The sequence below is a fragment of the Nerophis ophidion genome, linkage group LG14 (assembly GCF_033978795.1).
Source record: "Nerophis ophidion isolate RoL-2023_Sa linkage group LG14, RoL_Noph_v1.0, whole genome shotgun sequence".
Taxonomy (NCBI): Eukaryota; Metazoa; Chordata; class Actinopteri; order Syngnathiformes; family Syngnathidae; genus Nerophis; species Nerophis ophidion.
The window spans coordinates 45,258,579-45,283,909 of NC_084624.1; the positions used below are offsets into that span (position 1 = coordinate 45,258,579).

General features: G+C 42.8%; 1 protein-coding gene across 1 annotated transcript in view; it reads right to left on the reverse strand.

The window, feature by feature from the left end:
• The window catches only part of LOC133567900 (unconventional myosin-IXb-like), a 66,980-nt gene that overhangs the window by 3,123 nt on the left and 38,526 nt on the right, over positions 1-25,331 (reverse strand). The window contains exons 16-25 of the mRNA XM_061919517.1: positions 22,562-22,900; positions 22,407-22,488; positions 19,509-19,706; positions 14,932-15,038; positions 14,774-14,856; positions 10,880-11,064; positions 8,910-9,017; positions 8,664-8,834; positions 3,709-3,750; positions 167-278 (exon numbers count right to left, since the gene is read on the reverse strand). Coding sequence (XP_061775501.1) covers positions 167-278; positions 3,709-3,750; positions 8,664-8,834; positions 8,910-9,017; positions 10,880-11,064; positions 14,774-14,856; positions 14,932-15,038; positions 19,509-19,706; positions 22,407-22,488; positions 22,562-22,900 — 1,427 coding nt within the window. The remainder of the gene's footprint in view (positions 1-166; positions 279-3,708; positions 3,751-8,663; positions 8,835-8,909; positions 9,018-10,879; positions 11,065-14,773; positions 14,857-14,931; positions 15,039-19,508; positions 19,707-22,406; positions 22,489-22,561; positions 22,901-25,331) is intronic.

Genomic DNA, 25,331 nt, shown 5'->3' on the forward strand with positions numbered 1-25,331 from the left:
CACACAAATATATATACATGCATATACACACACATATGTATATATACACACACATATATATATATATATATATATACATATACACACATGTATATACACATATATATATTTACGTATACACCCACGTCATTGTACCGAATGAAGCCTTCTTTTTGTTCAAACATACCGCTGCACATGTAGGCTTTCTCCATGCCCCAGATGTATGAGCCGCACAGGTCACATGACTGCATGATGTTCACCTGGTAGGTGCTGAAGCGGTGATCCAGTGGACCGTCCGGCTGTGAAGAAACGAGAATGACTACCTGTGCATTTATCTTCCGTTAATCTAGGGCTTCTGAAATGTTTTCTGTTACGCCGCTTCTACACTGCAAAAAGTGGAATCTAAGTAAGATGAAATATCTCAAATAAGGGTGATATTTGCTTACTTTCTGCCTGATAAGATATTTCTTCTCACTAAGCAGATTTTATGTTAGAGTGTTTTACTTGTTTTAAGGGTTTTGCTCCTAAATGATGTCAGTAAGATATTACAGCTTGTTGCTGAGATGTGATGACCTATATTGAGTAAAACATGCTTGAAACTAGAATATCAACTGTTGCACAAGTATAAAACTACTTTTTTAAAGTAATACATTTTTACTTCAAGCTCGAAAAAAATAATCATAATGCCGAGCACATATTATGTCAAGATTATGGCACGAGCATTTACTTAAAGACTATTTTTCAACATATTGAGCAAAAAGTTGTATTATTTTCTACCAAGAAAAGTGCACCTGTTATTAGTGAGAATATACTTACTTTAAGGTATTTTTGGCTTTATTGAGGTTAGCTCATTTTACTCGTTTTGGGAAGTCTTGACAAGACAAATTTTCTTGTTCTATTGGCAGAGAATTTTGCTTAGTTCAAATAAAATACCCCTCATTTTTGTATTTTTTTTTTCTTGTTTTTGAACTCTGACTTTTTGCAGTGTTGGAAGAAGAAATCATTGTGCGCCCCCCCCCCCCCCCGCGACTACTGTTTAAATAATATCATTTGTATATACAGAAAACAGAAAAGAACTATAGATCAACATACAGAGAATAATTTTAATTATTTTTTTTAGTATGTAATAGAAAAAATTAGAGATGTCCGATAAGGGCTTTTCTGCAGATATCCGATATTGTCCAACTCTTAATTACCGATACAGATATCAACCGATACAGATATATACAGTGGTGGAATGAACACATTATTATGCCTAATTTTGTTGTGATACCCCGCTGGATGCATTAAACAATGTAAGTTAAAGTTAAAGTTAAAGTACCAATAATTTTCACACACACACTAGGTGTGGCAAAATTCTTCTCTGCATTTGACCCATAACCCTTGTTCACCCCCTGGGAGGTGAGGGGAGCAGTGGGCAGCAGCGGTGCCGCGCCCGGGAATCCTTTTTGGTGATTTCCCAATTCCAACCCTTAATGCTGAGTGCCAAGCAGGGAGGTAATGGGTCCCTTTTTTATAGTCTTTGGTATGACTCGGCCGGGATTTCAACTCCCGACCTACCGATCTCAGGGCGGACACTCTAACCACTAGGCCACTGAGTAACAAGGTTTTCCAAAATAAATCAACTCAAGTTATGGAAAAAAATGCCAACATGGCACTGCCATATATATTACTGAAGTCACATAGTGCATTATATTTTTTTAACATGCCTCAAAACAGCAGCTTGGAATTTGGGACATGCTCTCCCTGAGAGAGCATGAGGAGGTTGAGGTGGGCGGGGTTTGGTAGGGGGTAGCGGGGGGTGTATATTGTAGCGTCTCGGAAGAGTTAGTGCTGCAAAGGGTTCTGGGTATTTGTTCTGTTGTGTTTATGTTCTGTTACAGTGCGGATGTTCTCCCGAAATGTGTTAGTCATTCTTGTTTGGTGTGGGTTCACAGTGTAGCGCATATTTGTAACAGTGTTCAAGGTGTTTATGCGGCCACCCTCAGTGTGACCTGTATGGCCGTTGACCAAGTATGCTTGCATTCACTTGTGTGTGTGTAAAGTCATAGATATTATGTGACTGGGCCGGCACGCAAAGGCAGTGCTTTTAAGGTTTATTGGCGCTCTGTACTTCTCCCTACGTCCGTGTACACAGCGGCGTTTTAAAAAGTCATACATTTAACGTTTTGAAACCGATACCGATAATTTCCGATATGACATTTTAAAGCATATATCGGCCGATAATATCGGCAGTCTTGATATTATCGGACATCCCTAGAAAACATGTATGTAAAGAGCATCAATGTTTCTGAAAAAAAAAAAAGTACTCCTTAAACCGAAGACATTTAAAGGCCTACTGAAATGAGATTTTCTTATTTAAAAGGGTCCATTCTATGTGTCATACTTGATCATTTCGCGATATTGCCATATTTTTGCTGAAAGAATTTAGTAGAGAACATCGACGATAAAGTTTGCAACTTTTGGTCACTAATAAAAAAGCCTTGCCTGTACCAGAAGTAGCAGACGATGTGCGCGTGACGTCACAGGTTGTGGAGCTCCTCACATCTGAACATTGTTTACAATCATGGCCACTAGCAGCTAGAGCGATTTCCTCATTATTTTGAGCGAGGATGAAAGATTTGTGGATGAGGATAGTGAGAGTGAAGGACAAGAAAAAAAAATAAAATAAAAAAAATAATAAAAAATAAAGGTGAGGGCAGTGGGAGCGATTCAGATGTTATTAGACCCATTTACTAGGATAATTCTGGAAAATCCCTTATCTGCTTATTGTGTTACTAGTGTTTTAGTGAGATTATATGGTACCTGAAAGTCAGAGGGGTGTGGCCACGGGTGTGGTGACCGCCAGTGTCTCCGGTGGAAGGAGGTAAGAGTCCGCAGCTTTTTACGGTAAGAGCCGACTTATTACCACAATTTTCTCACCGAAACCTGCCGGTTGACATCTGGTCGGGTACCATGTTTGCGTGACCGCTCTGTTCCAAAGCAAAGCTTCACCTTCGGGAATATAAACAAGGAAACACCGGCTGTGTTTGTGTTGCTAAAAGCAGCTGCAATACACCGCTTCCCATCTACATCTTTCTTCTTTGACGTCTCCATTATTAATTGAACAAATTGCAAAAGATTCACCAACACAGATGTCCAGAATACTGTGTAATTATGCGATTAAAGCAAACGACTTACAGCTTGGATTGGGCTGGAAGAACATGTCCGCTACAACCGGTGACGTCACGCGCACGCGTCATCATACGAGTCATCATTCCGCGACGTTTTCAACAGGATACTTCGACGGAAATTTAAAATTGCAATTCAGTAAACTAAAGCGGCCGTATTGGCATGTGTTGCAATGTTAATATTTCATCATTGATATATAAACTATCAGACTGCGTGGTCGGTAGTAGTGGCTTTCAGTAGGCCTTTAATAAACAATACATTTAAATTGATGAGCAATATTAACTCAGATGCACAACTTATGAAATACTAAAACCTACAAAACTTTTTTTTTAAGGGCGCAATAGTCAAATTAGTAGCTACAATGGGAAAGTTTTGTAGTGACAGCTTCTCGAAGCATGATTCTACGTGAAACTAATAAAGCATGTTCCCCTCAATGGCGTGTCTAGTGGGTGGCACCCCAACAATCTGATAGGCCACCCAAACCAGAGGCACCATGCTCCCCCCATCCCTATCTGAGAAGAACTGCATTTAAAAAGATATTGGAGTGGGTCAACTTACACATTTGTCCTTTTTCCTTCTCTTCTTGGTCGTCTTGGAAGCCTGCAAAAAGATGGAAGTAGCCAGAAGTGTAAATTCTTCTCTGCAGTGCAGAACATCAAATTTACTAAGGGCCATATTTTCCCGTATGCAGCAGAGTGTTTTTCTTAACTTGGCGTTACGAACATTTTTCCTATTCAGGCGAGCTCATGTGATTAATTTGGGACCGAATGTCCCTTTGTGGCAGAGGACCCTATTGTATTTCTAAGGTTTTATTATTATTATACCGCAAGCATCTTTGAGCTGTAATTTGACCCCCTTAACATGCTTCAAAACTCACCATATTTGACACACACACACACACACATCAGGACTGGCAAAAATTGCCATCTATTAAAAAAAACAAACCCCAAAACTCCGCTCTAGCGCCCCCTAGGAAAAAACAGACAAAACTGCTTGTAACTTCAGTTAGGAATGTCGTAGAGACATGAAACAAAAACCTCTATGTAGTTCTAACTTAGACCTACATTTCATACACTTACATCCTTCAGCAAAAAAAACAACAGGAAGTTGGCAAAAACCCCTTCAAAACAAAAGTTTCCTAAAAAATGTAATTTTTGCCTCAGAGCTGTAATTTGACCCCCTTAAAATGCTTCAAAACTCACCAAACTCGACACACACACCAGGACTGGTCAAAATTGCAATCTAATAAAAAAAAAAACCCCAAACTCAAAATTGCTCTCTAGCGCCCCCTAGGAATAAAACACTTACAAAACTGCTATTGGGAAGAAAACAGACTTAACTGCTTGTAACTTCCAGTAGGAATGTCGTAGAGACATGAAACAAAACCCTCTATGTAGGTCTCACTTAGACCTACATTTCATTAACTGACATCCTTCATCAAAAATCAACAGGAAGTAGGCAATTACACCTACACCTGGGTAAAGAGGAGAGACGCCATCTGGGGATCTAGTAAGACCTACATCACATAATGGTTAAAGGCAGAGGGGGGGGCTCACCTGGGACGCCAGGTGTTGCCGATGAGCCCTCTGGAGGTGTCCTGGGCCTATCATTGAAATGCCACTGAAGGAGGGTGCCCACCTGATGACCCCAATGAAGCTGACAACCATTCCTCTTTCCTCCTCCCTGCCCCCCATCTTGCAATCCTACCCAACCAGGTCCAACACCACAACCGTTCTGAAGCAGCTCTGAAGGAGGTAGCCTATTATTTCCACTCTACTCAGGTTATTTTGTATCATTGAATTGTTCTATCTAGTCCTAAAATTGAACTACAAAACAAAAGTTTTGGAAAAAAACCATAAACCTTTTTGCAAACATTATCTCCTCTGAGCGCATTTGTTGTGTCGGCTTCAAACTCGCACAGGAGAGATTGAACTCTTCTGATTAAAAGTTGATGAAAGAGTTTTAATTACTGCTACGGTTTTGATTCTATGAGCCTTCAAAGAACCTCTGCGCTGCTGATGCTGCTGCCGTCTCAAGATGGCCGCTTAAAAGCAGGAAGCACCAGCGTGACCACACAATGCAGAGAAGGTAGGTACTGTGCGGGTAAAGATATGTTGACTGGGTGGAAGGAGGAGGCACCAGTTTGACTCCAGGATACAGAGAAGGTAGGTCATGTGCAGGTAAAGATATGTTGTCTGGGTGATGGCAGGAAGCACCAGCATGTATGGGTGAAAGAAAGAAGCACCAGTGTGACCCCAGGATGCAGGGAAGGTAGGTAATGTGCAGGTAAAGATATGTTGAATGGGTAAAGGCAGGAAACACCAGGAAAAGTCGGTGCAGTCCATCGCTGCTTGCATCTTTAATTTTACTCAGTGGTTCTTAACCTGGGTTTCGATGGAACCCTAGGGGTTCGGTGAGTCGGCCTCAGTGGTTTGGCAGAGGTCAAGACACGCCCGACTCATCATGTAAACAAAAACTTCTTCCTGTCTGCGTATTATGGATACCCCCCCAAACAATGTTCCCTCTAATTTTCCATATGCGTGAGCAAACACAAAAACTCCTTGAGCATTCAGTGGCGCGCATGTGAGCGACGTCAGACGTGCACAAGCACTGTGGTCACACCTGCAGCACACCTGTCCCAAACCTGACTAAATAACAAGTTCAATCTTGTATTATTATAATCAAATGACAGCAGTTATTTCAATGAGATTATTTTCCAATCATCGGCGGTCACTCAAATAGAGTATGACAATCCTCCTGGTAGGGGGGTATCCCTTTATGGAGGATGCCTGTGCGTGACTTTGTTTTACGTGGGGAGACTGGTGCACAGACAGTCACCAAACGATCCTTGACAGAATCGGGTCAGGGTCCAGTGGCATGGAGTCAAAGACGACTGCGGACCCTTTTCTGCTGCAGCCTTCCTCCGCCGTTGTGGTAGTTCTTAAATCAACTGTCTTCCACCTGCTCCGCCATTGAGGTCTTCGCCATATCCCTGGCTAGGGGGCAGTCAGGTACTAGGCCTTTGCCAAGGGCCACCTGGGGTAACAGTAGTAAAGGAGTTATCCTCCTAGGGCCCCAAGACCCCGTAAAGGAGCCTCCACTGCCGGATGCACTTTAACGTCATGCCCAGGACACTATCTTCTAATATAAGTGTTTTGGCCCACTTACAATGTCTTGAGCTGTGTACTATTATTGTATGTCTGGGTGGGGGTCCTGCTTTGGAAATATTATGTACCCCTTTCCGATATCTCATTTAGTTCCCACCAAAACATTCACATGTTGCACAATGAGATGTAAACATGGGATCATGTGTACATTCCTGTAATTTTCTGTTTGCAAAATATACCTTTTTTTAGTATTTCTTGAATAAAATAACATCACTTTATGATTACGGTTTGGGCATTAAAAGCCACAAAATGCAAGGGGTCCATCCGACCCACAAACGCTGGCTGAGTAACAACAATATGAACATTTGCACGGAAAATTTCTCTGCCAGTTTCTGCATCCCACTGGGATTCTTCTTTTGGGTTTTCTGCACCTGCGGTTCCCACACAAGGTTGCAACATTGTTTGTCAACACTGTCTGCTCTCATTTTCTCGCACATTTGACCCTCTGATGTTCTGTGTACCAACACTCTGTCCTCCTCTTGTCTAGGCCTGCTGTGTGTGTGTGGTACGCGGAACATCAATTTCCAAACTTCTATTAGCCTCGGGTCCAGTAGACCCAGACATCTTATATGTAATATAAATGTGTAGGGGGGGTATGGTGTGTGGTTATTAAATATGTATTCTGATATATGTTCTTTAAAGAAAACTGAGCCAAAATCAGTGAGTCTCAGTTAGAAAAATTACTTAATTTTATAATTTTTCTTTTAATAAAAAATGAAAACGGGTCCCACAGACCCGAACAACACACAAGCGTGGGTGTTTGTGTCATCCCCGCCTCCATTCCCACTCAGGCAGACAAGACACAGCAGGTAACCAATCAATTTTGATTTTCGATTGTTAATGCAGAGTGGCATTATGGTCCTTTTTGGAAATGTCTCCATTTGAGGGGATCAAATAGAGAAATCTGGAAGTTTCTTTATTGATGTATTTTGTGTGGCGTAAACTGCATCCAACCTTCAAGTGAAATATAATGTTTCACCTTCCTGGGGCGCTTAAGAGCAAAAGTACCTCAGTTGATGGAAGAATACGTTAAAATTGGAGTACAGGAAACGGATCGCTGACTTTGTGGAGTGGTCTCAGGCGAACCATCTGGTATTTAATGTGGATAAGACCAAGGAGCTGGTCATTGACTTCAAGAAAAGGATGACCCCGGTGGAGTCCATCAAGATCCAAGGCCGGGAGGAGGGAGTAGTGGGGCAGTACAAGTACTTGGGAGTCCACTTGAACAGCAGACTAGACTGGAAGGACAACTGCAAAGCTGTTTACAAGAAAGCCATGAGCAGACTCTTTTCCCCGAGGAAGCTTAGGTCCTTTAATGTGTGCAGCAAGCTGTTGGAGATATTTTATCAGTCTGTTGTGGCCAGTGCCCTGTACTTTGTAGTGGTTTGTGGGGGCAGCAGCACCAGCAAAAGGGACTCAAACCGGATTGACAAACTGAACCGGAAAGCCCACCGAACTATCGGCAAGCAGTTGGAGACGTTTGTGTCAGGGAGGGACAGGAGGACTTTGGACAATCCTGCACACCAACTCCACCAGACAATTGAGGGACAGCAGAGTTGATACTCCAACGGGCTCCTTCAACTTGGTTACCATTCAAGAACTCCTTCATTCTGCATTCCATCCAGCTGTATAATCCCTCGCCATACAGCAATAGATGATGTTTATTACCTGACATCTTCTCTTTGTTTATAATGCTTATTTTCTGATGGATTTACTCTCTATTTTATGCTGCAGCTGTCACATATACTGTAATATTGTACATGGTCATTCTTATATGATATAAACATAATATATCAGTATATGTAATATACTGTACATATATTATGTAAATATTACATATATGTTGTATTTTATATCGCTATATTTAGTCTATTTATACCTGCATTGTCCTTTCCATTCTTACACTTTCCATCATTTTAACTGAGCAACTGTGTGGAACAATTTCCATCATGGATCATAGCTCGGTTGGTAGAGCGGCCGTGCCAGCAACTTAAGGGTTGCAGGTTCGATTCCCGCTTCCGCCATCCTAGTCACTGCCGTTGGGTCCTTGGGCAAGACACTTTACCCACCTGCTCCCAGTGCCACCCACACTGGTTTAAATGTAACTTAGATATTGGGTTTCACTATGTAGAAGCGCTTTGAGTCACTAGAGAAAAGCGCTATATAAATATAATTCACACTATATAAATTTAATTCACATTAAAGTGTGTTATGTCGAAGTCTAAAAGCCAGATTTGAAAGGAAACGGCCACATTTAAGTCTCGCGCCACCCAAAGTGCGCATCTCGGAATAGGAGGCGGAGCTTTTCCTTCTACATGCATGGGAAACGAAGAGAGCGACCATTACCTTGACCGGCTCCGAATCCAACCGCTTCATTTCCCCCCGGATGAAGCCGTCCAGCATGGACTGGAACAAGTTGACCACGAGCGAGACCTCGTTCTTCTGCTTGGGCCCGGCTAGAGAGGTGACTTTGTTCTGGTAGCCTTTCATCAGGTCTTTGTAGCCGATTTGAGGCTTCTGTAGAGTGCATCGTTAGTATTTTCGAACGGGGGTGAAACACAAGGTAAAGAAGGTGTGCAACCGTGCCCTGACCTGCACAGAGAACATGCCTTTGAGAGTCTCTCTGAACTGCATGGTGGCTGTGAGGAAGATGTCTTCTGTTTGCGACAGCTCTTTTATTCGTGTTCGCAAGTCGTTCACCTGGAAGGTAAAATGATGCATTAAGGTTTCAATACAAAGTAAAAAAAGCATTCAAACTAAAACCAGGCAATTAACAAACAGTGTTTGTTATTGTGGTTTTAGTTTGAAATGCATTTTTACAGTTTGTACTTAATATTGTGGCCAGTGATTTGAATATGAATTGCAGCACTCATTTGCAGAGAGTACCAGGCATCGTATAGAGAGGGAGCCTTTAATGTACAGAGGTTTTGAGACATCTCCTACAACTTCAACATTAGTATTGTGCTGCTGAAGCAAGTATGTTATTTTTTTATTTTTGTGTAAGGCATACTTGCCAACCCTCCTGGATTTTCCGGGAGACTCCCAAAATTCAGCGCCTCCCCCCATTACCTCCCAGGACAAATTTTCTCCCGAAAATCTCCCGAAATTCAGGCGGCGCTTGAGGCCACGCCCCTCCAGCTCCATGCAGACCGGAGTGGCGTGTCGACAGCCTGTTTTCATGTGCGCTTTCCCACAATATAAACAGCGTGTCTGCCCAATGACGTTATAACTGTAGAATGATCGAGGGTGAGTTCTTGGTTTCTTATGTGGGTTTATTGTTAGGCAGTTTCATTAAGATCCTCCCAGCGAGGTAACAACACACAACAACAGCAGTCACGTTTTTGTCTACCGTAAAGCAGTTTGTCTGCCGTAAACATCAATGTTGTGACACTCTTAAACAGGACAATACTGCCATCTACTGTACATGCATATGACAATAACATCTATGGCCATGAATTGATTAACATGGACCCCGACTTAAACAAGTTGAAAAACTTATTCGGGTGTTACCATTTAGTGGTCAATTGTACGGAATATGTACTGTACTATGCAATCTACTAATAAAAGTATCAATCAATCAATGGCTGTTAGAGAGTGCAGTGCACAACTGCGCACACAAGAAGATACCCTATGGACTGGACTCTATTATGTTAGATCCACTATGGACTGGACTCTCACACTATTATGTTAGATCCACTATGGACTGGACTCTATTATGTTAGATCCACTATGGACTAGACTCTCACTATTATGTTAGATCCACTATGGACTGGACTCTCACTATTATGTTAGATCCATTATGGACTGGACTCTCACTATTATGTTGGATCCACTATGGATTGGACTCTCACTCTTCTCTTAGATCCACTATGGACTGGACTCTCACTATGTTAGATCCAATATGGACTGGACTCTCACACTACTATGTTAGATCCACTATGGACTGGACTCTCACTATGTTAGATCCAATATGTACTGGACTCTCACACTACTATGTTAGATCCAATATGGACCAGACTCTCACAATATTAAGCTAGATGCACTATGGACTGGACTTTCACACTATTATGTTACATCCAATTTGGACCAGACTCTCACAATATCATGCTAGATCCACAATGGACTGGACTCTCACTATTATGTTAGATCCACTATGGACTGGACTCTTACTATTATGTTAGATCCACTATGGACTGAACTCTCACTATTCTGTTAGATCTACTATGGACTGGACTCTCACTATTATGTTAGATCCACTATGGACTGGACTCTATGTTAGATCCAATATGGACCGGACTCTCACAATATTAAGCTAGATCCACTAGACGCCCATTGTAGTGGCCGCTTGACAGAGATTGGGGGGAAAAAAAATGTTTTTGGAGGTGAAGCTTTTAAATATACCTGACAATTACCAAACGGCAATGCACTTACCAAATGGCAATGTACCATAACAGCATGAACTTGGACTCCATCTCAAATCTCTCCTAACAGGTACATTTAGTTGCCCAGAGTATGAAGTATTTAGTACCTCCCCCCCCCATGCCTCCTCATTATTCGCTCACTTGGTTGCCAAGAAACTCGTCCAGGTTGCGTAGCTCTTTGGGGTTGGTGATCTCGCGTTCCAGAGAGGCGTTCCACTGCAGGCCCCGAGTGGCCCGGCTGATTTTGATGGTGGGGTTGCGAGTGACCCGGGCGGAGTGCTGGTCTGGCAAGTGGTAGGTCAGAGGCGTGTACCTGGGCAAGGTTACTGAAGGGGGACGACAGGAGACAACAGTCATATGAAAACCACCACCAGAGGGCAGCAAGAAAAACAATATTCTGACTCCTTTTATTTTGTTTATTAGTAACAACCAGTGACTTGCAGTGAACTAAACACCAGGTGAGGCATACATACTTTTTTTCTTTTTTTACTTAAATTCACATGTGCCACTCTAGTCATTGTTGATTTAGGTTGCACATTAGGGTTACAGCAAAAAAAAAAAAAAAAGGGAGTTATTCGCTGTCATAAAAACGTGATCATACTGACATGATGAATGGGTCCAAAAAGTATTTGATAAAGTTGTTATGAAATACTTTTTGGTCCCATTTGCTTTTAACAAAATAAATCAATTATTGTGAGTGTAATTTACCTATCCGTATTTCAGGGGTGTCCAAACTTTTTCCATAGAGGGCCGCACACGGAAAAATTTAAGCATCCGAGGGCCATTTTGATATTTTTCATTTTCAAACCATAACAAAATATATGGATTTTTTTTTTTTTATCCTTAGGGCTCCTGGGGAGCATAGAGGGTGTCAGTCACAAAAACAATGTTAAAAATAAGTCAAATTATTATTATTTTTTTACTTAATGCTTACAGTAAATCTCTCTATCAACTTGAGGTTGAACTATTATTTTGTTTGTATTATGCTCTTTTGTCAAAACTTTGATGTTTTTATATGGCAACCACACAACATATGCAATATTTTTTCCACATAAAATCAATCAATCAATCAATCAATGTTTATTTATATAGCCCCAACTCACAAATGTCTCAAAGGACTGCACAAATCATTACGACTACAACATCCTTGGAAGAACCCACAAAACATTTTAAAGTGATAATTTGTAAGTAATAATTCATTATAACAGATTTTTTAGTCCTTTTTTTTCTTTTTGAGCAATGGAAAAGAAAAAATAGAGACAAAAGGAACAAAAAAACTGCCTGCATGGCAGCTTTGTGTCAACATTGACACTTTTTCTCATTAGATTTCTCCTCATTCCAATTTTTTAAAATGTTTTTATTTTTTCATTTTTGCAATACTATCAATTTTGCAATGTTTGCAGAATGTGTGGCGGGCCGGTAAACGATGAGCTGCGGGCCGGTAAACGATGAGCTGCGGGCCGCACTTTGGACACCCCTGCTGTATTTGTATCTGAAGCAGCAACAGCTATCCTCCATGAAAACATACTTTGTATGATCGCATTCATTTTGTCTTAAAGTCCAGTTTAGAGAAGTATTTCATCTTGGATACAGTATATAATCCTCCATATTGGCAGAAACATTGATTTAATTAAATTTCATTCCGCCAAATTAAACAATATTTTGCAACTGATAAAAAAACACCCACAAACGCTGGCTTACTGTAACCAAAATGCCATGTTTGTTATAAATACAGTTTAACAAAAAGAAAAGAAAAAAATACTGGCTTCCACTGGAGAAACCTGCGTCTGCTAGCTTGAGCGCCCTCACTTCTCCCAGTGTGGCGAGTCAGAGTACTGCTGAGGCACTGAACTGCAAGTTGACAATGTATCGCCCCCTACCTTGAGGCAGAGGTACTTGCTGCCTCAAGACCTGTCTTTTCCACGTGGCAACAAGCATGCGCCTTTAGTGGCTAATTTCTGTCCTAAATCTGTTTTGGGTAACTTTCACCTAGATGCATTGGGAGGGACACGACATGAGAGGTCAAGTCACCCTGAATATTGGACCGTTACATAAGTTGCTATGTTACAAATCAGGTCATCATGGAATGTATAAATAAGACGGGAAGACCAAGCCTGATGTGCGCTCTTATTAGTGAATAAGAGCGCACTGTCTGTAATTCATCCATCCATCCATCCATTTTCTACTGTTTATTCCCTTTGGGGTCGCGGAAGGCGCTGGTGCCTATCTCAGCTACAATCAGGCGGAAGGCGGGGTACACCCTGGACAAGTCGCCACCTCATCGCAGGGCCAACACAGATAGACAGACAACATTCACACTCACATTCACACACTAGGGCCAATTTAGTGTTGCCGATCAACCTATCCCCAGGTGCATGTCTTTGGAAGTGGGAAGAAGCCGGAGTACCCGGAGCAAACCCACGCAGTCACGGGGAGGACATGCAAACTCCACACAGAAAGAAGATTGTACCCTGACTACTCAGGACCTTCGTATTGTGAGGCAGACGCATTAACCCCTCTGCCACCGTGAAGCCCTCGTCTTATGAGACACTGTCTGTAATTCATATCGATTCAATCCAACTTTGTACTATCTGATTATGAGTAAACAAAACTTTTGTAACAAACTCTCTATTGTTCCTGTTTAAGATTCGGACTTTTCGACCACACGCCCCCTCGTACGCACACGCTCAATACTCACTGTGTGTAGCCGTGGAGGCACCGCTTGTGTCTGCCTCACTTCTCATCTGCTGCATTGTTTTGATCAGGAAACATGGAATTTCCGCGATTTTGACCATGAAAATGATCAAATTATATAGGAACCGGGCTTCACGGTGGCAGAGGGGTTAGTGCGTCTGCCTCACAATACGAAGGTCCTGCATTCCTGGGTTCAAATCCAGGCTCGGGATCTTTCTGTGTGGAGTTTGCATGTTCTCCCCGTGAATGCGTGGGTTCCCTCCGGGTACTCCGGCTTCCTCCCACCTCCAAAGACATGCACCTGGGGATAGGTTGATTGGCAACACTAAATGGTCCCTAGTGTGTGAATGTGAGTGTGAATGTTGTCTGTCTATCTGTGTTGGCCCTGCGATGAGGTGGCGACTTGTCCGCCCGATTGTAGCTGAGATAGGCGCCGGCGCCCCCCGCGACCCCAAAAGGGAATAAGCGGTAGAAAATGGATGAATGGATATACAGGAACCACATCAACATCACATAGAAAGCATAAACCAGGGGTGTCAAACTCAAATACAGAGAGGGCCAAAATGTTAAACGGAACAAAGCCGCGGGCCAAGGTTGAACAAATTAACCTTTTAAAAGGGACCCTAACAAGTTTTGCATTAAATATTGAACAAACAAGGCTTATATAACTTTAGTGACATGCAAAATCCAGTTTCAAATAATAATAATAATAAAAAAATATAAACAGTGTGGCGCATATTTGTAACAGTGCTTAAGTTGTTTATACGGCCACCCTCAGTGTGACCTGTATGGCTGTTGACCAAGTATGCCTTGCATTCACTTGTGCGTGTGTGTGCAAAAGCCACAAATATGTGACACGCTGTTAGTATGGAGGAAAAGCGGACGTGACGACAGGTTGTAGAGAACGCTACAGGCAGTGCCTTAAATGCCTGCCCCCAATATTGTTGTCCAGGTGGGAATCGGTAGAAATTCGGGAGAATGGCTGCCCCGGGAGATTTTCAGGAGGGGCACTGAACTTCGGGAGTCTACCGGGAAAATTAGGAGGGTTGGCAAGTATGAGTATTAGCGGTGAATGCGGTGTTACAGCGGCACCAACGCTGTATAACACCGGCGGGCCAGCTCTAATGCTAAATTGATATTGCCTCAAGGGCCAAATTAAATTACACCCATAGCATAAACCAAAAGAGTAATATTAAAACGTATTTTGTTTTATTACTTCGTTTTGAAACATTCCGTGGTTAAGCCACCTGGTGGCAGGTGAGGCACTGCCTCACTTTGCCTCTCCCTGACAGCACGTCACTGGCAACAACAGAAGTTAACGTTTGAAGAAATGATACCTACTAGCTCTATCCTCAGACGGTGTCTCACTGATGGCGGTTGCTTTCGTTGGTCGCTTTCGCAATAATCTGCTAAGAAACCAAATTCTGCAGCAGATACAATCACCATTTAACGCCACGTGGAAAAGTAATGAGTTCTATTAGAAGAGTTGTTTTGTTTACTTATCGGGCGTAGTGAGATGTGATTGGTTGGATCTTTGGACGATGGACTCATCATTAGGGCGGGTCGCAGGAAGGCTGTACCTAGATCCGTCTGGCTCGGAAGGGATCTAGAGCAGAGGAAGACGAGTCAAATAAAGGACATATCTTTGTTTTCCTTTTCCACACCTGTTGGTAGGCAAGCTCATTATCCACGGGCCTCCCGCCACCAGACCACCACAACAATTTCAGCATCATGCAAAACAACTTTGACCACCATGCACACATCATTTAAACACCTAATAATACTACCAAAATATAAAAGCACTACAGTTAAGTGCTTTTATTATAAAAATAATAATTAGTTTTACTGTGAGCAACTGTTTTTATTATGGATGACACTCACCACAATATGATCACATAGTAATAATAATTATGTTTGATATCCATCCATTTTCTACCACTTGTCCCATAACCCTTGTGTAATGTTCATATTGTTGTTACTCAGCCAGCTTTTGTGGGTCTGATGGACCCCTTGCATTTTGTGGCTTTTAATGCCTCACAATCAAACACTTTTATGTTAAAATACTGAACAGATGTTTACCATATCCCAATAAACATCCATCCATCCAAGGTAGGGGTCACGGGGGCAGCAGCCTAAGCAGGGAAGCCCAGACTTCCCTCTTCACAACCACTTCGTCCAGCTCCTGTCGGGGGATCCCGAGGCCTTCCCAGGCCAGCCGGGAGACATAGTCTTCCCAACGTGTCCTGGGTCTTCCCTGTGGTCTCCTACCGGTCGGACATGCCTGAAACGCCTCCTTAGGGAGGAGCTCGGGTGGCATCCTGACCAGATGCCTTAACCACCTCATCTGGTCAGGCGGCATAGCTCGGTTGGTAGAGCGTCTGTGCCAGCAACTTGAGGGTTACATGTTCGATTTCCGCTTCCGCCATCCTAGTCACTGCCGTTGTGTCCTTGGGCAAGACACTTTACCCACCTGCTCCCAGTGCCACCCACACTGGTTTAAATGTAACTCAGATATTGGGTTTCACTATGTAAAGCGCTTTGAGTCACTAGAGAAAAGCGCTATATAAGTATAATTCACTTCACTTCTCCATGTGGAGGAGCAGCGGCTTTACTTTGAGTTCCTCCCGGATGGCAGAGCTTCTCACCCTATCTCTAAGGGAGAGACCCGCCACCCGGCGGAGGAAACTCATGTCAGCCGCTTGTACCCGTGATCTTGTCTTTTCGGTCATAAGCCAAAGCTCATGACCATAGGTGAGGATGGGAACGTAGATCGACCGGTAAATTGAGAGCTTTGCCTCCCGGCTCAGCTCTTTCTTCACCACAACAGATCGATAAAGTGTCCGCAATACTGAAGACGCCGCACCGATCCGCTTGTCGACCACACAATCCACTCTTCCCTCACTTATGAACAAGACTCCAAGGTACTTGAACTCCTCCACTTGGGGCAGGGTCTCCTCCCCAACCCAGAGATGGCACTCCACCCTTTTCCGGGTGAGAACCATGGACTCGGACTTGGAGGTTCTGTTTCCCATCCCAGTCGCTTCACACACTGCTGCGAACTGATCCAGTGAGAGCTGAAGATCCTGGCCAGATGAAGCCATCAGGACCACATCATCTGCAAAAAGCAGAGACCTAATCCTGCAGCCACTAAACCAGATCCCCTCAACGCCTAGAAATTCTGTCCATAAAAGTTATGAAAAGAATGGGTGACAAAGGACAGCCATGGCAGAGTCCAACCCTCACTGGAAACGTGTCCGACTTACTGCTGGTGATGCGGACCAAGCTCTGGCACTGATCATACAGGGAGCGGACCGCCACAATCAGACAGTCCGATACCCCATACTCTCTGAGCACCCCCCACAGGATTTCCCAGGGTACACGTTCAAATGCCTTCTCCAAGTCCACAAAGCACATGTAGACTGGTTGGGCAAACTCCCATGCACCCTCAAGGACCCTGCGGAGAGTATAGAGCTGGTCCACAGTTCCACGACCAGGACCAAAACCACACTGTTCCTCCTGAATCCGAGGTTCGACTATCCGGCGTAGCCTCCTCTCCAGTACACCTGAATCGACCTTACCGGGAAGGCTAAGGAGTGTGATCCCACGATAGTGGGAACACACCCTACGGTGCCCCTTCTTAAAGAGAGGGACCACCACCACGGTCTGCCAATTCAGAGGTACCACCCCTGATGTCCACACGATGTTGCAGAGTCTTGTCAACCAAAACAGCCTACAGCAACCAGAGCCTTAAGGAACTCCGGGCGGATCTCATCCACTAATCCATTAAACATCTGTTCAGTATTTTAACATAAAAGTCTTTGATTGTGAGGCATTAAAAGCCACAAAATGCAAGGGGTCCATCAGTCCAGACCCGCAAACGCCGGCTGAGTAACAACAATATGAATGTTGCACGGAAAGTTTCTCTGCCGGTTTCTGCATCCCACGGGGATTCATCTTTTGTGTTTTTGCACCTGCGGTTCCTACACAAGGTTGCAACATTGTTTGTCAACACTGTCTGCTCTCATTTTCTCGCACATTTGACCCTCTGATGTTCTGTGTACCTACACTTTGTCCTCCTCCTGTCTAGGCCTGCTGTGTGTGTGTGTGCGTGTGTATGTGTGTGTGTTGCACAGAAAATCAATTTCCACACTTCTATTAGCCCCAGGTCTAGTGGACCCGGACACCTTATATGTAATATAAATGTGTAGGAGGGGTGTATGGTGTGTGGTCATTAAATACGTATTCTGATATATGGATTTCACAGAAAATGAGCCAAAGTCAGTGAGTCTATTTAATTGTATCATTTTTCTTCTAATAAAAAAAAATGAAAATGGGTTCCGCAGACCCGAACACCACACAATTAATTTAAAAAATATTTGTTTAAAAAGTAATTTGTATGCAGTTTCAAAATTCGTTAGTAGTAAATACAGAGTCTCGGAAAACTGGCGTGCACAAGCGATCCCTCAGAAAGCTGGCGTGCACATCACTTGTGCACGCCACCATTCCGAGACTCTTATTTTGTTAGCGCAGGCAGCATGAAGCAGGGCTTTTATTGTGAAGATAGGAAATGTGCAGTCGGCCTTTAGAGTTTTGATGGAAGGGACGGCGCGAAAGTCTGTTGAAATAAAAAGTGTTTCTCGCCTTCCTCTCTGTCATTTTTTCATAATAATGAACTGGCAGCAGCCAGCGTCATCTCACAAGACCCTCGGGTGCCGTGAATGTCAATCAAGCAAGCTACGGAATTTGCCGCCAATGTTTTTCTTGTAAAGTGTATGGAAGCTGGATGAATTAGATGCCAAAAAACAACCACTTTCATGTGGTATTGTACAGAAAGGACAACTTTTTTTCTCCTCCATTTGAAAATGTGGGCGTTATCATCATGACTGTCTGATTCCAATCAATGCAAGTCATCAGAATCAGGTAATACACCAACTTATATTCTTGTCTTTGTGAAAGAAAGACATCTATATGTGTTACACATGCTTGTATTATCATTAAACACATTTAACTTGTTTACAAAAATGTCTCTTTCATAAATAAATAAATATAAATGATATATATAAATGAGGTAGATCCCCTCGAGTTGGTCAATTGAAAAGTAGCTCGCCTGCAGAAAAAGTGTGGGCACCCCTGCATTAAACAATGTAACAAGGTTTTCCAAAATAAATCAACTTAAGTTATGGAAAAAAATGCCAACATGGCACTGGCATATTTATTATTGAAGTCACATAGTGCATTATTTTATTTTACATGCCTCAAAACAGCAGCTTGGAATTTGGGACGTGCTCTCCTCAGAGAACGAGGAGGTTGAGGTGTGTGTGTGTGTGGGGGGGGTTGTATATTGTAGCGTCCCGGAAGAGTTAGTGCTGCAAGGGGGTCTGGGTATTTGTTCTGTTGTGTTTATGTTGTGTTACGGTGCGGATGTTCTCCCGAAATGTGTTTGTCATTCTTGTTTGGTGTGGGTTCACAGTGTGGCGCATATTTGTAACAGTGTTAAAGTTGTTTATACGGCCACCCTCAGTGTGACCTGTATGGCTGTTGACCAAGTATGCCTCGCATTCACTTGTGTGTATGAAAAGTCATAGATATTATGTGACTGGGCCGGCATGCAAAGGCAGTGCCTTTAAGGTCCGTGTACACAGCGCCATTTTAAAAACTCAAACATTTTAATTTGTGATACCGATAATTTCTGATATTAAATTTTAAAGCATTTATTGGCTGATAATATCGGCAGTCCGATATTATCGGACATCTCCAATTTATTAGCCTTCTGGAAACTCTGGATTTGCAACAAAATCTGCATTATTTTTGTCCTATTAAGATCCTCAACATTATTTATCAGAGGTCACATAAAATAAGTATAAAACAAGAAAGTTTTGGTGAGAAATAAAGAATGAGCACAAGCTTCAGAGACTGAAATATACATTTTTGTTGTTCTTCTTTTAAAACACCACTTTCTTATGCCGTCCCAGACTGCAAAGCACAACAAGTCCAGCACAACAATGCCAAGGTGTGAGCAGCACGTAGACATGCAAGGCATGCATGGGTCGGCCGGGGGTCGGCCCTCGGTCCGTACCTTGACCTGAGATTTGAGGCCGCGGACGTCCACGCTACTGGCCGAGGTCTTCATATTGGGCCCCAGGGGGCTCATGGGCGGCAGCGGAAAGCTCCAGTACTCGCTCTCCTTGGAGCCGCCAAAGTTAACCATCAAACCGCTGCGGGCGTAGGCTAAGCGCCGCTTACGTCTGGTATGCTTGCGCATGCGCACCCTGACCTGACGGGAGCCAGGAAAGGTGATGAAGCGCAATCCTGGTGGGCTAGCGTAATGTACAAAACCCGTTTCCATATGAGTTGGGAAATTGTGTTAGATGTAAATATAAACGGAATACAATGATTTGCAAATCCTTTTCAACCCATATTCAACTAAATATACTACAAAAACAACATATTTGATGTTCAAACTGATTAACATTATCATTAACATTAGAATTTGATGCCAGCAACACGTGACAAAGAAGTTGGGAAAAGTGGCAATAAATAGTGATAAAGTTGAGGAACGCTCATCAAACACTTATTTGGAACATCCCACTGGTGTGCAGGCTAATTGGGAACAGGTGGGTGCCATGATTGGCTATAAAAACATCTTCCCAAAAAATGCTCAGTCTTTCACAAGAAAGGATGGGACGAGGTACACCCCTTTGTCCACAACTGCGTGAGCAAATAGTCAAACAGTTTAAGAACAACGTTTCTCAAAGTGCAATTGCAAGAATTTTAGGGATTTCAACATCTACGCTCCATAATATCATCAAAAGGTTCAGAGAATCTGGAGAAATCACTCCACGTAAGCGGCATGGCCGGAAACCAACATTGAATGACCGTGACCTTTGATCACCCAGACGGCACTGTATCAAAAACCGACATCAATCTCTAAAGGATATCACCACATGGGCTCAGAACACTTCAGAAAACCACTGTCACTAAATACAGTTGGTCGCTACATCTGTAAGTGCAAGTTAAAGAGCTCTACTATGCAAAGCGAAAGCCATTTATCAACAACATCCAGAAACGCCGCCGGCTTCTCTGGGCCTGAGATCATCTAAGATGGACTGATGCAAAGTGGAAAAGTGTTCCGTGGTCCGACGAGTCCACATTTCAAATTGTTTTTGGAAATATTCGACATGGTGTCATCCGGACCAAAGGGGAAGCGAACCAACCAGACTGTTATCGACGCAAAGTTCAAAAGCCAACATCTGTGATGGTATGGGGGTGCATTAGTGCCCAAGGCATGGGTAACTTACACATCTGTGAAGGCACCATTAATGCTGAAAGGTACATACAGGTTTTGGAACAACATATGCTGCCATCTAAGCGCCTTCTTTTTCATGGACACCCCTGCTTATTTCAGTAAGACAATGCAGACCAGGCGTGCTGGCTCAGTTCTTGGCGTTTACTGCCGGGTGACGACATGCAACAACACTTTTCGGGGCTACCGTGCATGCTCGTCACTCCTGTTGCATGCTGGGTAGTGTAGTCGTTATATTCCCGTGGCCCGCAGAAGATTGTTTTATTAATTTTTATAAAAAAATAAAAATAAAAATTATTTTTTATCAAATCAAAATGAAAAACACGATATACACTTACAATTAGTACACCAACCACAAAAACCTCCCTTTTTCATGACAAAAATGTCCCTTTTTCATGATAAAGAAGAAGAAAAAAAAGGATTACCCCTCCCCCCGGGCCGCGGGACAAATTATTAAGCTTTGACCGGTCCGCAGATACAAAAAGGTTGGGGACCGCTGCCCTAGCTCATAAAGAAATAATTCTAACTCAATAAAGTGTATTTCTTTTTTTAGCTTAAACTTTTCATATTTTAGCATTGTAACCACATTTGCAAACAACTTTTCTCTTCGTAGAATTGTCTTTCAATAAAGAAATAAAGTGCAAAAATGTCAAAGCATCATAACAAACATTTATGTCAAATAGTAGCAGAAGTGCACTTTTTGGAGAGCTGTATTATTTTCTGTTTTGTGCCAAAGGGACTGATTTTATTTAACACTATTATTATTTATACACCTATAGTGATCACAGAGACAGGTTGTTTTTGTGTTACTTTATATATTTGTTTTTCTGAAACATCCCACTTAATATACTTTGGGTAGCAACAGTCAATATTTATTTTATTTTATTTTTTTAGGGGGGTAACAGTCAATATTTATTAGATTTTATTTTTTTCTTATATAAAAAAAGTGAGCTTTAGTTAAACCAAATGTTTTTTTTACCATGTACAACAACCTATCTGGACTCAATAAGAGAATCGATAAGGAATCGGTTCGATAAAAGGATTCGATAATAGGCTCGAACTCGATAATTTCTTATCAAATATCATCCCTAATGCCAAACCACATTCAGCACGTGTTACAACAGCGTGGCTTCGTAAAAAAAAAAAAAAAAAAAAAAAAAAAGAGTGTGGGTACTTCCCTGGCTCGCCTGCATTCCAGAACTGTCTCACATTGAAAATGTGTGGCGCATTATGAAGCGTAAAATACGACAGCGGAGACCCCGGACTGTTGAACGACTGAAGCTCTACATAAAACAAGAATGCGAAAGAATTCCACTTTCAAAGCTTCAACAATTAGTTTCCTCAGTTCCCAAACGTTTATTGAGTGTTGTTAAAAGAAAAGGTGATGTAACACAGTGGTGAACATGCCCTTTCCCAACTACTTTGGCACGTGTTGCAGCCATGAAATTCTAAGTTAATTATTATTTGCAAAAAATAATAAAGCTTATGAGTTTGAACATCAAATATGTTGTCTTTGTAGCATATTCAACTGAATATGGGTTGAAAAGGATTTGCAAATCATTGTATTCTGTTTATATTTACATCTAACACAATTTCCCAACTCATAAGGAAACGTGGTTTGTACATGAGGAGCCTGAGTGAAGTCACGGTGGTGTTTTGGGAAGTTGTTACCTCGCTGGCAGACGGCGAGCTGTCGGAACCAGACGAGCTGATCCTGGACAGTTCATCAGCTGACATGGACTTGCCCTTCTGCCTGTAACCGAGGGGAAAAATGACTATAGAGGGATGCAGGATGAAGGAATAAAAACCAGCAATCCGACACTTACTGAAAGCTATCTTTACGTTTGTCTCGCTGCCGGTGCACCTCTGGACTGGACTCCTCGCTCGTCCTCCCCCGCCATTTCTCGTGCTTCTCCTTAAAGGCGCGCCCGTCTTTGTAGCGTTGCAGCGAGCTGCTCTTCGGGGACCCGGCACCGCTGTCATCGCTCCCCATTTTGGAGTCCAAAGGAACGGAGAAGGGTCTGCCGAGGTTTGGCGGCGATCCCTGACCCTCCCGCCTCTCGGTGCCCTTTGCTGCCGACTCACCGTTGACCGGGTCCGTCTGCTCGCTTCTGTTGGGGCTGAGATCCACTTTTCCTTGGCGCCGCAGTTCTTTTCCCGACAAGCTAATGTAACAAATGTAGAAACAAAAACAAGTGATTGAACACAATCAATCAATCAGTCAATGTTTATTTACATAGCCATACATCACAAGTGTCTCAAAGGGCTGCACAAGCCACAAAGACATCTGTGGTACAGAGCCCACATACGTAAGGGCAAGGACGTCGCTGACAATGACTATGAGAAACCTTGGAGAAGACCGCATGTGTGGGCAACACACCCCCCTCTAGGGAGACCGAAAGCAATGGATGTCGAGCGGGTCTAACATCCATCCATCCATCCATTTTCTATGGCTTATTCCCTTTGGGATCGCAGGGGGCGCTGGTGCTTATCTCAGCTACAATCGGTCGGAAGGCGGGGTACACCCTGCACAAGTCGCCACCCCATCACAGGGTCTAACATGATATTGTGAAAAGTCCAGTCCATAGTGGATCTAATATAATAGTGAGAGTCCAGTCCATAGTGGATCTAACATAATAGTGAGAGTCCAGTCCATAGTGGATCTAACATAATAGTGAGAGTCCAGTCCATAGTGGATCTAACATAATAGTGAGAGTCCAGTCCATAGTGGATCTAATATAATAGTGAGAGTCCAGTCCATAGTGGATCTAACATAATAGTGAGAGTCCAGTCCATAGTGGATCTAACATAATAGTGAGAGTCCAGTCCATAGTGGATCTAACATAATAGTATGAGTCCAGTCCATAGTGGATCTGACATAATAGTGTGAGAGTCCAGTCCATAGTGGATCTAACATAATAGTGTGAGAGTCCAGTCCATGGTGGATCTAACATAATAGTGTGTCATGAGATATAAATTAAATCAAGAGGACATAAAGGAAACTATCCATCCATCCATTTTCTACCCCTTGTCCCTTTTGGGGTCGCTGGAGGCTATCTCAGCTGCATTTGGGCAGAAGGCGGCGTACAAGTCGCCACCTCATCACAGGGTCTAACATATTATGAAAGTCCAGTCCATAGTGGAGCTAACATAATAGTGAGAGTCCAGTCCATAGTGGATCTAACATAATAGTGAGAGTCCAGTCCATAGTGGGTCTAACATAATAGTGTGGGAGTCCAGTCCATAGTGGATCTAACATAATAGTGTGAGAGTCCAGTCCGAACTGGATCTGACATAATAGTGTGAGAGTCCAGTCCATAGTGGATCTAACATAATAGTGAGAGTCCAGCCCATAGTGGATCTAACATAATAGTGAGAGTCCAGTCCATAGTGGATCTAACATAATAGTGAGAGTCCAGTCCATAGTGGGTCTAACATAATAGTGTGGGAGTCCAGTCCATAGTGGATCTAACATAATAGTGTGAGAGTCCAGTCCGAACTGGATCTGACATAATAGTGTGAGAGTCCAGTCCATAGTGGATCTAACATAATAGTGTGAGAGTCCAGTCCGAACTGGATCTGACATAATAGTGTGAGAGTCCAGTCCATAGTGGGTCTACATAATAGTGTGTCGTGAGATATAAATTGAATCGAGAGGACTTAAAGGAAACTATCCATCCATCCATTTTCTACCCCTTGTCCCTTTTGGGTTGCTGGAGGCTATCTCAGCTGCATTTGGGCGGAAGGCGGTGTACACCCTGGACAAGTCGCCACCTCATCACAGGGTCTAACATGATATTATGAAAGTCCAGTCCATAGTGGATCTAACATAATAGTGAAAGTCCAGTCCATAGTGGGTCTAACATAATAGTGTGGGAGTCCAGTCCATAGTGGATCTAACATAATAGTGATAGTCCAGTCCATAGTGGATCTAACATAATAGTGAAAGTCCAGTCCATAGTGGATCTAACATAATAGTGTGAGAGTCCAGTCCATAGTGGATCTAACATAATAGTGTGTCATGAGATATAAATTGAATCAAGAGGACTTAAAGGAAACTATCCATCCATCCATTTTCTACCCTTTGTCCTTTTTGGGGTCGCTGGAGGCTATCTCAGCTGCAAGTAGGCGGAAGGCGGTGTACACACTGGACATGCAGGGCCAACACAGATAGACAACATTCACACTCACATTCACACACTATGGCCAATTTAGTAAACTAAATGAGCTCAAATATAGCTACAAATGAGGCATAATGATGCAATATGTACGTACAGCTAGCCTAAATAGCATGTTAGCATCGATTAGGTTGCAGTCATGCAGTGACCAAATATGTCTGATTAGCACACGCCACACAAGTCAATAACATCAACAAAACTCACCTTTGTACATTCATGCACAACGTTAAAAGTTTGTTGGGCGAAATGAGACAGAAGAAGAAGTGGTATAAAACACGTCCTAGAAAGTCGGAGAAAGTTATACACGTAAACAAATTACGGTGAGTTCAAGGACCAGCAAAATTAATGGAACAAAACTGTGCTCGCCAATTACTCGAAACAGTGAATTTTAATATTAACAGTGTGCTTTATAACAAAT